The following is a 12,612-nucleotide window of genomic DNA, read 5'->3' as shown; positions in this document are numbered from 1 at the left end:
AAGAAACTCTTGGTAAGTTTCAGATTGACAGACTTTAATGGTGACTGTACAAAGACAAAATCAGGAAGGAAACAAACACTCATACTTTGATTATGTAAACATTCAGAGAGCTGCATATTCTGTGGATTTTATTACAAAATGATTGTAGTGGGAAAAACATTTAATGACATTACATATTAAAAGAGCTGAAGCGATAAATGGAATAATCAATTGACAGAAAATAAATCAGCAATAGAACAATTAGTCTTTTATCAACCAACAAGCCCACTTTGGAGAATCCAAACTAACCCTTTAAAACAACAAGTCACACAATATCACAAACATATTAATCATTCGAGGTAGAAGTAGAGCAGCAACTCCAGCGTTTTGTGAGGTAAAATTAAAAATAATTGTTTTTGTCAATGGAGTCTGGTGGCTTTGAAGAGAGCATTGATAACTACTTCAGTTCGGTAAAGAGAAGTGGTGAAAAAATTCAAAAAATTGCGTGCACTTAAACTGATACTGTTTTTTTTTTTTTATCCCTTGGCTAAAATAAATTTTTCTGCTCCCGTCCACAGCTTCACATTTCTTAGCGTCTGTGTCCGTACTCCTGCCTGCTTCACCAAACCGGTGGCGTGCTGGCCACCATCTACTGCAGGTAATACACTGACTACCGATAAGAACCTAATACAACCACACTTCACAAAAAAATCTGAACTATCCCTTTAACATTTCAGGATTTGGGACAAATCATTTGAACCCATTACCATGAGTTCTGGGAAGCTGCCCCAGGCATTTTTCACTCCTTTCTGTAATTTTATACACTAAACAATAGGCAATATATTACTATCAATGATGAAAATTATCTCAAGTGGCAGTGCAACTAAAATATTGCTGATGTTAAGTTAGTTTAATTTGACTTTTATGTCTTTCTGTGAAATAAATCAATTGTTCTTATTGCCCTGACAAATGTAGAAGACTAATACAATGACCACAAATAATGCACTGCAGCTGCATGAGGGCTTAAGGTCACGCTGCAGTTTGACACAAGAAGGATGTTCTTAAATCCATCACAAACTTTTAAGTCTTAAAACATCTGCAAAAAATCTGCAAAACTGCATTACTTTCCACTGTATTTTCCAATGTTTTTCAAACCAAGCTTATTTAAATCTGGACATAAAAAAATTCAAAAACAGATACAGTGTTGAAATGGTTTTGTTGGGACTTTGCAAATAAAGTTCCCACAAATAACAGAGAATCATGTAAACCTTTAGTTTAAGTGAATAAGAAATGTTTCCATAATATGTAATCTGTTCTTCTCTTGTACACGTATTGCACTTATTATGCTTCGATTCTGGTCATTTAAAGAGAAAAAAAATATATGTATACAGTATATATATATAAAAAAGCTGAACAGTCCTTCACAACAAGATAACAAAAAGGTAAAATGAGATTAAAACTCATCTTTGATATGAAAATGGGGCTGGTCCTCTGGTTTGAAGGCTTCGTTGGGACTTCCATCCTCTTTGAGGATGCGTGATGCTGTGTAACCCACAATGGGATACTTTGTTTTGTACGTGCCTTCAAATACACTATCCAGAGACTCCAGCTGCTCTTCAGTGAGCCCCGTCTGTGGATACCAAGATGGAAAACAAGAACTTTAACTCACTTTTGAGGGGAAAAAAGTGCAATTTTGAGGTAATTTTGTAATTTGTGATTTTGGAGCTGTATGAATAAAAATAAACTTGCGCTGACAATTAAATTTACGGTGCTACTATAATTGGTATATTCGCAGTAAGTCAACAGAAGTACATTTTTGTAGCCAAAAAATAAAAGTACAGTGCAATCCAAATGCTAAAGTTTTGAAGCAAACTAGTTTTTAACCAATTAATCATTGTTTTCCTATTTGAGTTGGCTATTCATTGCTTTTTTTAATACATTACTATTAAAATTAAGTGAACTACAGTTAAGTTTTATTTTTTTATTATTTCATAGGCTATTTTTATGTAAGATATTTTTTTATTTAAATGTGCCCTTTATGGAGCTTTGCTTTTTTTTTTTTTTTTTTTTAAAGGTACTCCTGTTATACAGTATTTATGTTCACTTAAATAAACGGTTTCACTAAAACTGCATGTGACATGTCATATTTGGCTTTGATTTTGACTGAACATTTGCTCTCACTTTGTGCTAAAAATATCGGAATATATATCGTATATCAATATTAAACCTAAATATATCGGGATATGACTTTTGGTCCATATCGCCCAGCCCTACCTTAATTGATTAAAGTGTTGCAAGACTTTAATTCAACCGGTCCAGTCCCAGTGTTTCTAATATGTTGAATTTTGTTCAGGCTTCCAATCCAAATTTTGTTTTGTTTTGTTTTGTTTTTTATTACTTATTCCTTTAAAAGGTCTACAGCAAGTATGGTGCATTCAGGTGAAACTGTGACGTCTCGGTATAATTACAGAGCTTATCAATACAATGATGTTTTGCAGCTGACACTCAGGTGGCAGGTGTCGGTGCAACCCACCCATGGGTGTCAACCGCAAAAAATACATTCTCCACCTTTGGAAAACACAGTAAACATACCGTATCAGATGTCAGGTCTGCTGGGTCCAGAGACATCTTAGCCACAGCCCGAGTTGAGTCCTTACCCACCAGGGCGTTGTATGGTGCATCTTTTCCATAAAACTCTGCAATGGGCAAAATAAATTATCAAATCAAAACAGTGCAGTGAATGCAACATCAGAGTCAGTTAATTCTGAGTGGATAAATGTCTGTTTCCCTTAAAGTCTAGTACTCTGGAGAGATACTGGGAGGTTTCAGGTGGTGATAGTGGTAGTGGGCTCTGTTTACCTTTTCCCTTGGTAACATCAAACACAACTCCTTTTATTGCCATGTAGATAGGCTGTTCCTCCTAAAGCAGGGAGGGGAAACGGACAACAGAGATATATGGTTATCATGAACACATGCTTGCACACATGAACGGACAGACACAGATAGAGGAACTCACCCTGGACTATGGGTTACAAATAAAGTTTACCTCGTTGCCGTCGTATCTCTTCAGCTCCTCCTCAGTGAATAGTCGTACAGGTTTGGTGGACGGTTTGTACTTTAATTGAAAGTCTTCCGCTAAAGTCACAGAAAGGACAACGAACAGGACACAAATTCTCGCTGTTGCCATGGTAGGATCGTTGTTTGGGCGACGTTGATGCGGAAACTGTGTCATGCACTTCCCTGTCGCTGTTTCACGGAGCTGGTGCTGCATTTACTGCCGTCGGAAATTGTAGAGGCCAAGTTCTCAGACAAACACTGGCAGTCAATCCGTGAAAACGTGAAAAAGTTGTATACATGAAAGATCTTCCAGCCGTGGAAACTGTGAAGAAGGTGTGATACCAGTAAAAGCTATGTTTGTTTGTTTGTTTGTTTTGACAAACAAATGAATGCAACAAAAATGCCACGAATAAACTTTGCTGCTTCACCTTGAAATGAAAATTTTGACATTTTAGTAAATATGCTTATTCCCAACCTTCAAGACTTGGATATCCAGCACACACACACACACACACACACACACGTACACACACGCACACACACACATATATAGTGGTAACCCACAATGTGATATTTTAGTGAGGTCCAGGTCCAGGTCCACCTTACACCGCCACTTACGGTAACTGTTACTTGAAAGTGTTACTTAAACTTTTCTCCTTGGGGTTCGACACAGTGTAGATGCTGATTTTGTGTGTATCTTATTGAACTTTATGTAATTTGTTATGTATTTTATTTTATTGTGTTGTCTATTTATTGCTATGTACAGCACTTTGGCCTTCTGTGGTTGTCTTAAAGCACTTTATGAATAAAGTTGGTACTTTATGAATAAAGTTGGATTGGATTGGATTGGATTTAAAATTGCCTTTGTATAGGCTACAAATAAACTTACCTTACTTTAAGTTGATTGTAAAATCTAAATTTAATAAAGAAAGACTTGGCTATTTGGTTTAAAACCCGTGAACAAGCTATTTATACATTTTGTAGCTCTTCTGACCTTTGAGCTTTTAATATGGACTTTTACGAGCTGCACCTTAAGGCAGCACTAAGTATCGACTCAAGGGAAGGAAGAAGGAAACAAGGAGACGTCAAGGACACAAAAGTGTACTATTGGAGCGCGGCAAAAGCTGCCTTGTTATCATGGGATGGGCTTTTACCGTCCTAACCCCCATGGGTGTGTGTTGTGTCTCCCTTTAGAGCGGAAAAACCGGGACCTAAACACGGGGGAATCATATATCCTTTAAAATGCATCTGCTATTTATTCAATCTAGTCTTCAGACCTCGTACAAATAACCCCACGGTTCTCCTTGAAGAGCAGACATAACTTTTGTAACTGAAGGAAGTGAAGAGGAATGCTCGGGAAAGAAAACTCCCGGTTATACGAAGAGGTAGGACAACTTCCTTTACTCGCGTTGTGTTATCTTTCATGTTTGTCTCAATAATCTGAAGTCAACACGTTTGTTAACTGTAACTTTCTCTCGACATGAAGAGTACAAAAAACGGTCCAGCTCACTTGCTATCATGTGACTGTACAGCTGCTGACAGATGCTGTTTTAAAGCGCTTCCTATAACCTGAAATTAGCTGACTTCATGCTTTCTGAGAGTCTGTCTGCCTGGGGAATTAGTGGAAGCTGCACACTGCTCTTTTCATGACGAATATTCTTTCTGCTCTAAAATATATATTAAATAAAATGGAACCATGTATTCCAAGAAAAACCTTAATTCACTGTAGACGTAATTTCTTTTTTGAGGATTATTGCCATAATAAAGAAAGAAAGGTATGTCATGTATTTTAAACACTGTAATAGACAGCTTATAAGCAGAATTTCATTTGTTTTTATTTTTACTACTACTGTCAGTAGTGAATAAAGTACTCAGATCTAACCAAGTAACTAAATTAATACAATTTTATTTAAATTAAATTAAAATTCAAGTACTGTCATTTTTATTTTAAAAAGCATTTATTGATTCAATACATATAATGCATTGTACATAAACCTACATATCCGAACCTCCCCTTGAACTGAACAGTATATCCAATAAAAATATTTTTTTTAAAATACGACATATACAGGTGCATCTCAATAAATTAGATTATCATGGAAAAGTCCATGTCCAGTAGTTGAAGTCAAATATCCCCAACCAAGTATTGAGTGCATATAGATGGACATATTTTTCAGAGGCCTTTTTTGAGACATGGAATTTAAGGTCTTCATTAAATGTAAGCCATGATCATTATAATTAGAATAAATTAAATAAATTAAGACATGGCATGTTTCATTCTGTGTGTAATGGATCTATTTAATGTTTTTTTTTCCACTTTTTGAATTGAATGACCGACATAAAAAAAAATTCTATGATATTCTAATTTATTGAGATGCACCTGTCTATAAAAGTAATATTTAAATGTAATATATTTTTTAATTTACTTTTATTTAATAAAAATAAAAAAGATATGTTTATTTGAGAAAGCTTTATTCGAGGGCCACTTTGGCTGAAAATATCTGCAAAAGTGTAAAAAAGACTAAAAATATTCTAATAAAGGAGTTAATTATATGCACTCAAAAATATTGTATATCCATAAAGCATTAAACAAATGAACTTTCTTTGTTGTGACTACTTTAACGTCCCCTTCTTAACCACACAGTTCAATGATGATGACGATGATGATGAAGGTACCAGTGAGTCTCCAGGCTTCTTTGACGATGCCGCTGAAGACCAGGAGCCCGAGGAGACGAACGAAGACGTCGGCGTCTCACAAGGTGACGACCGGCTGTGTGATTGAAGACAACACTCTTATCTACAACATCTCATAGTCTCATGTTCACACATTTTTTGAACATCTCTGAAGAAGACAATAACATGAATCACATCGACAATATAATGTGAACAATCACAATGCAGAGAATTGCAAATTAAAACAGAGAGAGAGAGAGAGAGAGACAGAGAGAGAGAGAGAGAGAGAGAGAGAGAGAGAGAGAGAGAGAGATTATTCACCAGGAAATAAAAATAAAAAAGTTAGTTTTTTGTGAAGTAGCTTATATTTTTGAGAGCAAAGTTAAACATAATTTCTTCCAGCCACTGGAAAATTCCACTGATTGTTTGTTTCTATTCAGACTACATCATTTGGAATTAAGAGTCACTTATTAACCAATAATCTGATTTATCCAGAACATTTTTTACTTAAGCAGATATCTGCGCACAGTCCCACGTATAATTAAACACAGACTCTTTCTGGTAGAAGGATTTGTGGACCCAGGTTTTAAAAAGCTTTGAGTTCTTCATTATGGCCATCCCCATATAGTTTTTCTCCAAGCCATGCAATGGAAAGATGTAATGATATTAGCTAACGCTAGTGCTAGCTTGGTTAGCAAGGTGTACCCATCATTAAAAAATGAACAGCCAACTCCTGGGAGTTTCTTTAAGTTAAACACTGATAGTAACACTGGTAGCAATATGTCAATTATAAGGGAGCCGTGCCCTAAAACGAACCTGCTTTATCGTTTTATTCTAAATGAGACCATAATTTACTAAATGAACATCATGCTGTATTGAAGAATACTTGAAACTAACAATTGAGACCATCAACTCACTATGAGAATGTTTACTGAGGTAGTGAATCAAGTAAGAATTAGGGTAATTTTGTTGTTGACTTCCATACAGTCGCACTTCTTGTTGCAGCCAGTGGAGTCGCCCCCTGCTGGCCATTAGAAAGAATGCAGGTTGCTAAACATAATTAAGTGATTTGACCCTGTAAAGGAATCTCCTGAGAGTCCGTTTGACCTCCCTGCACACTTTGTTTACAGAGGATGACAGCAGTGGAAACAGTCCTCCAGTGAGATTCAGTAAAACCTGCCTGAAGAATTTCTTCACGGTGTTTCTCATCTTCATCTACCTGCTGCTGACCGGGGTCGCCGTGTTCCTGGCCTACCAGACCATCTCGGACTTTCTGGAGAAACTAAACCACCCTGTAATGTCTGTCACCTACAAGGAGGTTGAGTCGTTTTCACCCCCAGGTTGGTATATAAATGCACAGGGCAGGCGGATAGTTTGGGACCAGGACTGGGTCATGTGGCAGAAAAAACATTAAAAAGTTTCTTTTTCTGTAAGTAAGAAAGAAAAAGGGCAGCAATGTCCGACATAAATTAACAAAATAAACATTGTTGTGCAGAATTGTCCCTTTCTGGGTGTAAAATATATTAAAGATGACTTATTTTCATTTTTAATATAACAGAACATAAGAACATAGAACCCAATAAGAAAGTTAAAAATATAAATAAGTAAATGAATAAATAAAGAAACCTGTTCCAGTCTCTTTCACCACTGAGTTATGACTGGTGGTTTTGCCTCCTTTCAATTCATAGTTATAATTTTTTGGCATTCAATATAACTATCGGCAGTATATACCTCTGATCTGTGCCACACATATCTTTAGGGACAAACTGTTTTATTTGATAATCGACAGTGCATGTCATGTAATCCAGTTTCATTGTTTTGTGACTTGTTGCTATCTGCAACATTTCTTTTTTGCAATCAGGACACATAAAAGTGTATAGCCTTTTGAACTTTATTCATTATATTCATATCATATATTGAAATTTTTTGTTGACACTGAACTTAACATCATGTAAATCTAAACAGCCAAGAGCTTGCTGCTATTTTCAAATCTCAATACAAAATGATTTTCTATTAATTGTGTGTTTTTTCTTTTTCTTTGCACAGGTATTGCTCTGTACCCGGGTAAGGCTCAGCTGTTAAGCTGCAGGCATCACAATCATGACTACATCCCGCCTTTAGTGGACCCGGGCAAGCCTCAGGAGGGAGACTGTGTGATTAAAGACGTGACTTACTTCGGGCCATTCAGCAATCAAACCGAGGTCAGCCATAAAAAAACAAACATATTATGCATATTCATATTGCTTTTTTTTTTTTCATGTAGTGCAGCCCTACTGTGAAATAAGAAATATAATATACAGCTGATTTCACAGCAGGGCTGCACAATATGAGGAAAATTAAAATATGTAATAAAATTGAAATTGAAAAAGATATTACTTTCTATAAATGAACGGATGTTACAGAATACTCGGATCTTCCTTTCTGTGGCTTTCAGTATACTGCTAAAATACAAATTGCTGTTGAATGAACAAAATGAAAGGACATTTTTATTTTTATTTCCAACATTGAACATAACACAAAAGAAACCAACAAAAGAAAGACTGATGCACAGTTGCCTATAAAGTTGGAATAAAATACTTTTAACCTCTTTCCATTAAATGATTGTGACAGTGTGATTCATTCTTGACAGATAAAGTGTATATCTTCTCAAAACTTTATTAATCAATCTCTTCTAAACATGTCACAATGAAAATGAAACAACAATTAACAAAGGATTGTGTTTTGGGCGACCTTGTAATTTTGTTTTAAAGTGCAGTTTTCAACTAACTAAAGAAAATCCCTGGGTGCTTTTGCAGTGTATTTATCATGCAAGTATACATTGTTAATTTATTATTTACAGGTGCATCTCAATACATTAGAATATCATAGAAAAGTTTATTCATGTCAGTAATTGAATTCAAAAAGTGGAAATGACACGTTATATAGATCCATTACACACAGAATAAAACATTTCATGTCTTAATTTATTTAATTTCAATGTTATAATGATTATGGCTCACATTTAATGAAGACCTAGAATTCATTGTCTCCAAAATATGAAAAAAATAAAAAAGACCAATTTTAAAAAGTATGATTAATATGGAAAAGTTGGCCTCTGAAAAATATGTCCATCTATATGACTCAATACTTGGTTTGGGCTGTTTGACTTGAACTACTGGAAATGGACTTTTCCATTATATTCTAATTTATTGAGATGCACCTGTATAAGGACAACACACATTAAGCATTAAAAATGCCAGTGTCATGTCAGTAAAATGGTAGAATCTCACCCCAGGGTGAAAGTAACTCTCAGCTTTCTTCTCACAGAGACGAGCTCTGGTGGTCCGCGGCCCGTCTGACGTCAGAAACAAAGAGCTGATCTTTATGCAGTTCAGTCATAATGAAACAGAAGAGGACTTCAGCGCCATCACTTACATGCTTTTTGCCAAGTTTAGTGACTTGATCGAGAGGTAACTGCAAACAAACAAGTATTGATCCTGTGCCGGCTGAAGTGGGTCAGACACTGGTTTGTTTTTCTGACGAGGAAGAGGCTCACATCACAAATAATGCTCTGACAGCTTAATACTTTCCTGTTTGTCTTTTAAAAGTCAATTAAGTAAACTAACAACTTATCTGCTCCTTCGTGTGTTATGAAACAAAGAGTGATTTCACCCAGACTGAGAGAAACCTGCAAATGCTAACTGTGTTTTCTGACTCTGTAGTGAGAATAAATCCGACTTTATGAGGGACTGTGAGCAGAACTACTCCATGTGGACTTTCTCCGGAGGATTCAGAACCTGGGTCAAGATGTCGTTAGTGAGGACGTCTGGGAAAAGCAGCGAATCTGTCGAGTTTCGCCAAGAGGTATTTATGTCTGACTAGTGTACACATACTTAAATACATGATGACTCTCAAAGCGTTCATTTCATTGTTTATGTTGGATGTTTCAGTCTGCTGTGGTGAAATTCAACGACAAAAGGCCTGAATCAGAGCAAACCAATCAGCTCTTCTTTGCTGTGTTTGAATGGAGGGATCCTTTTATGCAAGAAATCAGACTGGTGAGTTCTCCCCAACATTTGATCCTCACTAGAACTGATCTGTCCACACATCGTGTCAGGGTGCTTTCACACCGGAGTATTTTGGTTTGTTTAAAACGAATCCAGGTCTGTTTTCCTGGTTAGTTTGGTTCATTTGAGCTGGTGTGAAAGCTTTCGAGGCTTCCTGAAAAGGAGGGTCTCCGTCTGCTGTTAAGCCTACTGGATTTTCTGATATTTGATATGTGATTTGACATGTTTTAAAAGCTAAACTTAAAAAAAAAAATCCATCTTCTGATCATGTAATCTGTTCAGGAAGCGATGTGATTGATCTGTCAAAGACCATCTGTATAACCACTATATGCAAATAATTCAGTTACCATGGTAACACACATTACAGCTGGAATGTATGGTCTAAAATACTTTTATTCTTTCTATAGGTCATTTTCATATCTTGAATAAAGATATATGACAAAAAAGCATATTTTCTGGTCATTCAATAATAAAATGATTTATTATCCTTTTTATTATCCTTATTATCTGGATTAATATTTCTTTTTACAAATAACACTTGAAATGATGACGAATTGCAAATGACAAAGCAATACAAAATGCAAACTGTACTTTGGTCTTTAATTTCTACCTCTTAATCCTAAAATTTCATTAAACATATTTTTTACAAAATAAACCGAAAAACTGATAACGAGGAAGATCTTGGGTAAAAGATAATGACATTACGTATATTGCTTATACCTATATAATTTTTTCTTCTTTGTTGTATTTTTTATTCTATTTCATTTTATATATTATTTCCATTTAAATCTTTTTCACATTCCCATGTCTCATGCTGCTGTAACACAAACATTTCCCCTCATAGATTATTACAGTGTACATGTCTATGTCTAAATTGTTGATATGAAATTATATATAATATAATTGTATTATCCATACTCTATGTGTTTGAAAAACTATGGTGCACTCCAGCTAACTCCCATGGTACACAGTTTAGCTCCTAATTTTTGGAATCATTCTAAAAAACAATCTTAAAAACGTTTACAGTAGACAATTTTATATTGTTTTGACAATATATGTTATAATATAATACTGTATATTTTTTGGCCCAGTCAAAATGAACTGAACGTGTAAAAACACAACTTTTCTTACAGATCGTGACTGCAAATCCCTGGAACTCTATCGCCATTCTCTGCGGCGTCTTCATGGCTCTCTTCAAGGCTGCTAATTTTGCCAAACTTACAATTCAGTGGACAATTAAAATGCGTAAGAGGCATCTGAAGAATAAATCTCGGGAACTGAACCCAATAAGCTGAAATGTTCTGCAGAAAAGCATCTGATAAGATCCAAATTATTGAGTGAGTTTTATTTTCACTAGAATTTTGTTTAGGTCACTGCTTTCACCATTTTTAATCACTGGTAAAGATTATAAGCACTAAATAATGTACACGTTTGTCAGAAAATAACATTTTTTAGACACAGCGATATGTTCTTACCGACTGCTAGATTAATCATTTTAAAAGATGGACACTTTGACAAGAACTCAGTGAATTTTTAGTTGTGGCATTTCAAAAGAAGAACTATTTCTTTGTACGCACATAGAAGAAATCGTTTGTTGCTGAAAGTTGAGACACTCAACAAGTTTGTTATGGTTTGAAAGCTTTTTAAAGGATGTTTAAAGGGATGACTGTTTCAGGTATAAATGTGAACTTTGGTCAAAATATTGCTGGATTTTGTAATTTTATAATTTTATGTTTGTGTCCTACTTTTGTTCAAGAACGTATCCCCTTCATGTCACAAAGCATCAAAATTATATAGATAACTCTAAAGGGATTATTTTGAACAGCTTTTCTGTCTGTTATTGTTTCGGTAAATATGTAAATTTTTGTCATTTTTATTTGATTTTAACACAATGTTCAAATTTATTTGAATGTTCACTGCTGTTAAAATGTACTTGAATTACTTTCTTAATTGTGTTGTTGTTCAATATTGTATCTACATGCCATGTTGTTAGAAATTTTAGAAAATGAAAATATATTTTTATGCCTTAAACCTGATATGACTATATTATCAATGCAAATGCTTCCTGAAGTTGCTGAATTTCACAAAGTAAAGATGGATAAATATTGTGGACTCTTTCTTAACTATACCTTTTTTTGTATTTATTGTTATTGTTAGCCTTTTCTTGACTGATATACAACTAACATCAAAGTATACACAAATTATTATTATTATTATTATTATTATTATCATCATCTATGAAGCTACCAAGCAGTATATCCTCCTGAGACCTGCAAGTAAAAAAGTACATGCACATAAACATTTCACCAAGACTTAATACATAAAATCTTAATTATTGATTTATTCCAAAATAATAATCCTTGTATATATATTATTCTAAAATTGTTCGGCTCTTGTAAGTATATTTTGATGCTCATACCAACGTACTTCGACTAAGCAGTACTTTAAATGCAGTTTGACTTGTATTTCTACACCAGTTGTGATATTTCACACAAGCAAAATTAGCAATACTAAAGGCCTGAATTAGATTAGAACTAAATAAACTACAAAAGTATTAGCACAGATATACTTAAAATACGTAAAGTTAAAGCACTCAATATGCAATTTATCGATTTCAGATTAACTAAATTGCTCAACTATACTTGATGATGCATTCAAATGTACTCTACATAACTTCGGTGTTCTAGCTGATAAAGGTGGGGGTCATTTTAATTTTTACTATTTTATGTACAGATGGGTAGTTTATTAGCGCAAAGTAACAAGAACTACAAAAAATATTGTGTAGAAAGTACAATACTTGACTTTGAAATTAAGTGGAGTTGAAATATAACAAAGCAGAACATGTACACCAAGATTG

The 12,612-nt window shown here is 34.7% G+C and overlaps 2 protein-coding genes across 2 annotated transcripts; one reads left to right on the top strand and one right to left on the bottom strand.

The window, feature by feature from the left end:
• Positions 1-13: 13 nt before the first annotated feature.
• nenf (neudesin neurotrophic factor) lies at positions 14-3,265 on the bottom strand. Its single transcript, XM_059353362.1, has 4 exons — positions 3,026-3,265; positions 2,839-2,899; positions 2,572-2,675; positions 14-1,609 (listed from the first exon to the last, which is right to left on the bottom strand). The coding sequence occupies exons 1-4, from the start codon at positions 3,248-3,250 to the stop codon at positions 1,433-1,435; spliced, it is 567 nt and encodes a 188-aa protein (XP_059209345.1). The 5' UTR covers positions 3,251-3,265; the 3' UTR covers positions 14-1,432.
• Positions 3,266-4,192: 927 nt separating this feature from the next.
• pacc1 (proton activated chloride channel 1) lies at positions 4,193-11,367 on the top strand. The gene is made up of 8 exons (XM_059353314.1): positions 4,193-4,421; positions 5,681-5,795; positions 6,840-7,049; positions 7,756-7,910; positions 9,016-9,158; positions 9,411-9,552; positions 9,639-9,746; positions 10,889-11,367. The coding sequence occupies exons 1-8, from the start codon at positions 4,386-4,388 to the stop codon at positions 11,048-11,050; spliced, it is 1,071 nt and encodes a 356-aa protein (XP_059209297.1). The 5' UTR covers positions 4,193-4,385; the 3' UTR covers positions 11,051-11,367.
• Positions 11,368-12,612: the final 1,245 nt, after the last annotated feature.

This window comes from Centropristis striata, chromosome 16 (assembly GCF_030273125.1).
Source record: "Centropristis striata isolate RG_2023a ecotype Rhode Island chromosome 16, C.striata_1.0, whole genome shotgun sequence".
Classification (NCBI taxonomy): Eukaryota; Metazoa; Chordata; class Actinopteri; order Perciformes; family Serranidae; genus Centropristis; species Centropristis striata.
This window is presented reverse-complemented; position numbering and strand designations above follow the sequence as displayed.

What these genes read in the sequence shown, in the direction of transcription:
- pacc1 (XM_059353314.1), top strand. Translation starts at nt 4,386, where the DNA reads ATGCTCGGGAAAGAAAACTCCCGGTTATACGAAGAG. An exon ending in CTGTCGAGTTTCGCCAAGAG is followed by an intron (nt 9,553 to 9,638) that starts GTATTTATGTCT and finishes TGGATGTTTCAG; the next exon opens with TCTGCTGTGGTGAAATTCAA. An exon ending in TTATGCAAGAAATCAGACTG is followed by an intron (nt 9,747 to 10,888) that starts GTGAGTTCTCCC and finishes CTTTTCTTACAG; the next exon opens with ATCGTGACTGCAAATCCCTG.
- nenf (XM_059353362.1), bottom strand. Translation starts at nt 3,250, where the DNA reads ATGCAGCACCAGCTCCGTGAAACAGCGACAGGGAAGTGCATGACACAG. An exon ending in AGAGATACGACGGCAACGAG is followed by an intron (nt 2,900 to 3,025) that starts GTAAACTTTATT and finishes TCCCTGCTTTAG; the next exon opens with GAGGAACAGCCTATCTACAT. An exon ending in TGATGTTACCAAGGGAAAAG is followed by an intron (nt 2,676 to 2,838) that starts GTAAACAGAGCC and finishes TGCCCATTGCAG; the next exon opens with AGTTTTATGGAAAAGATGCA.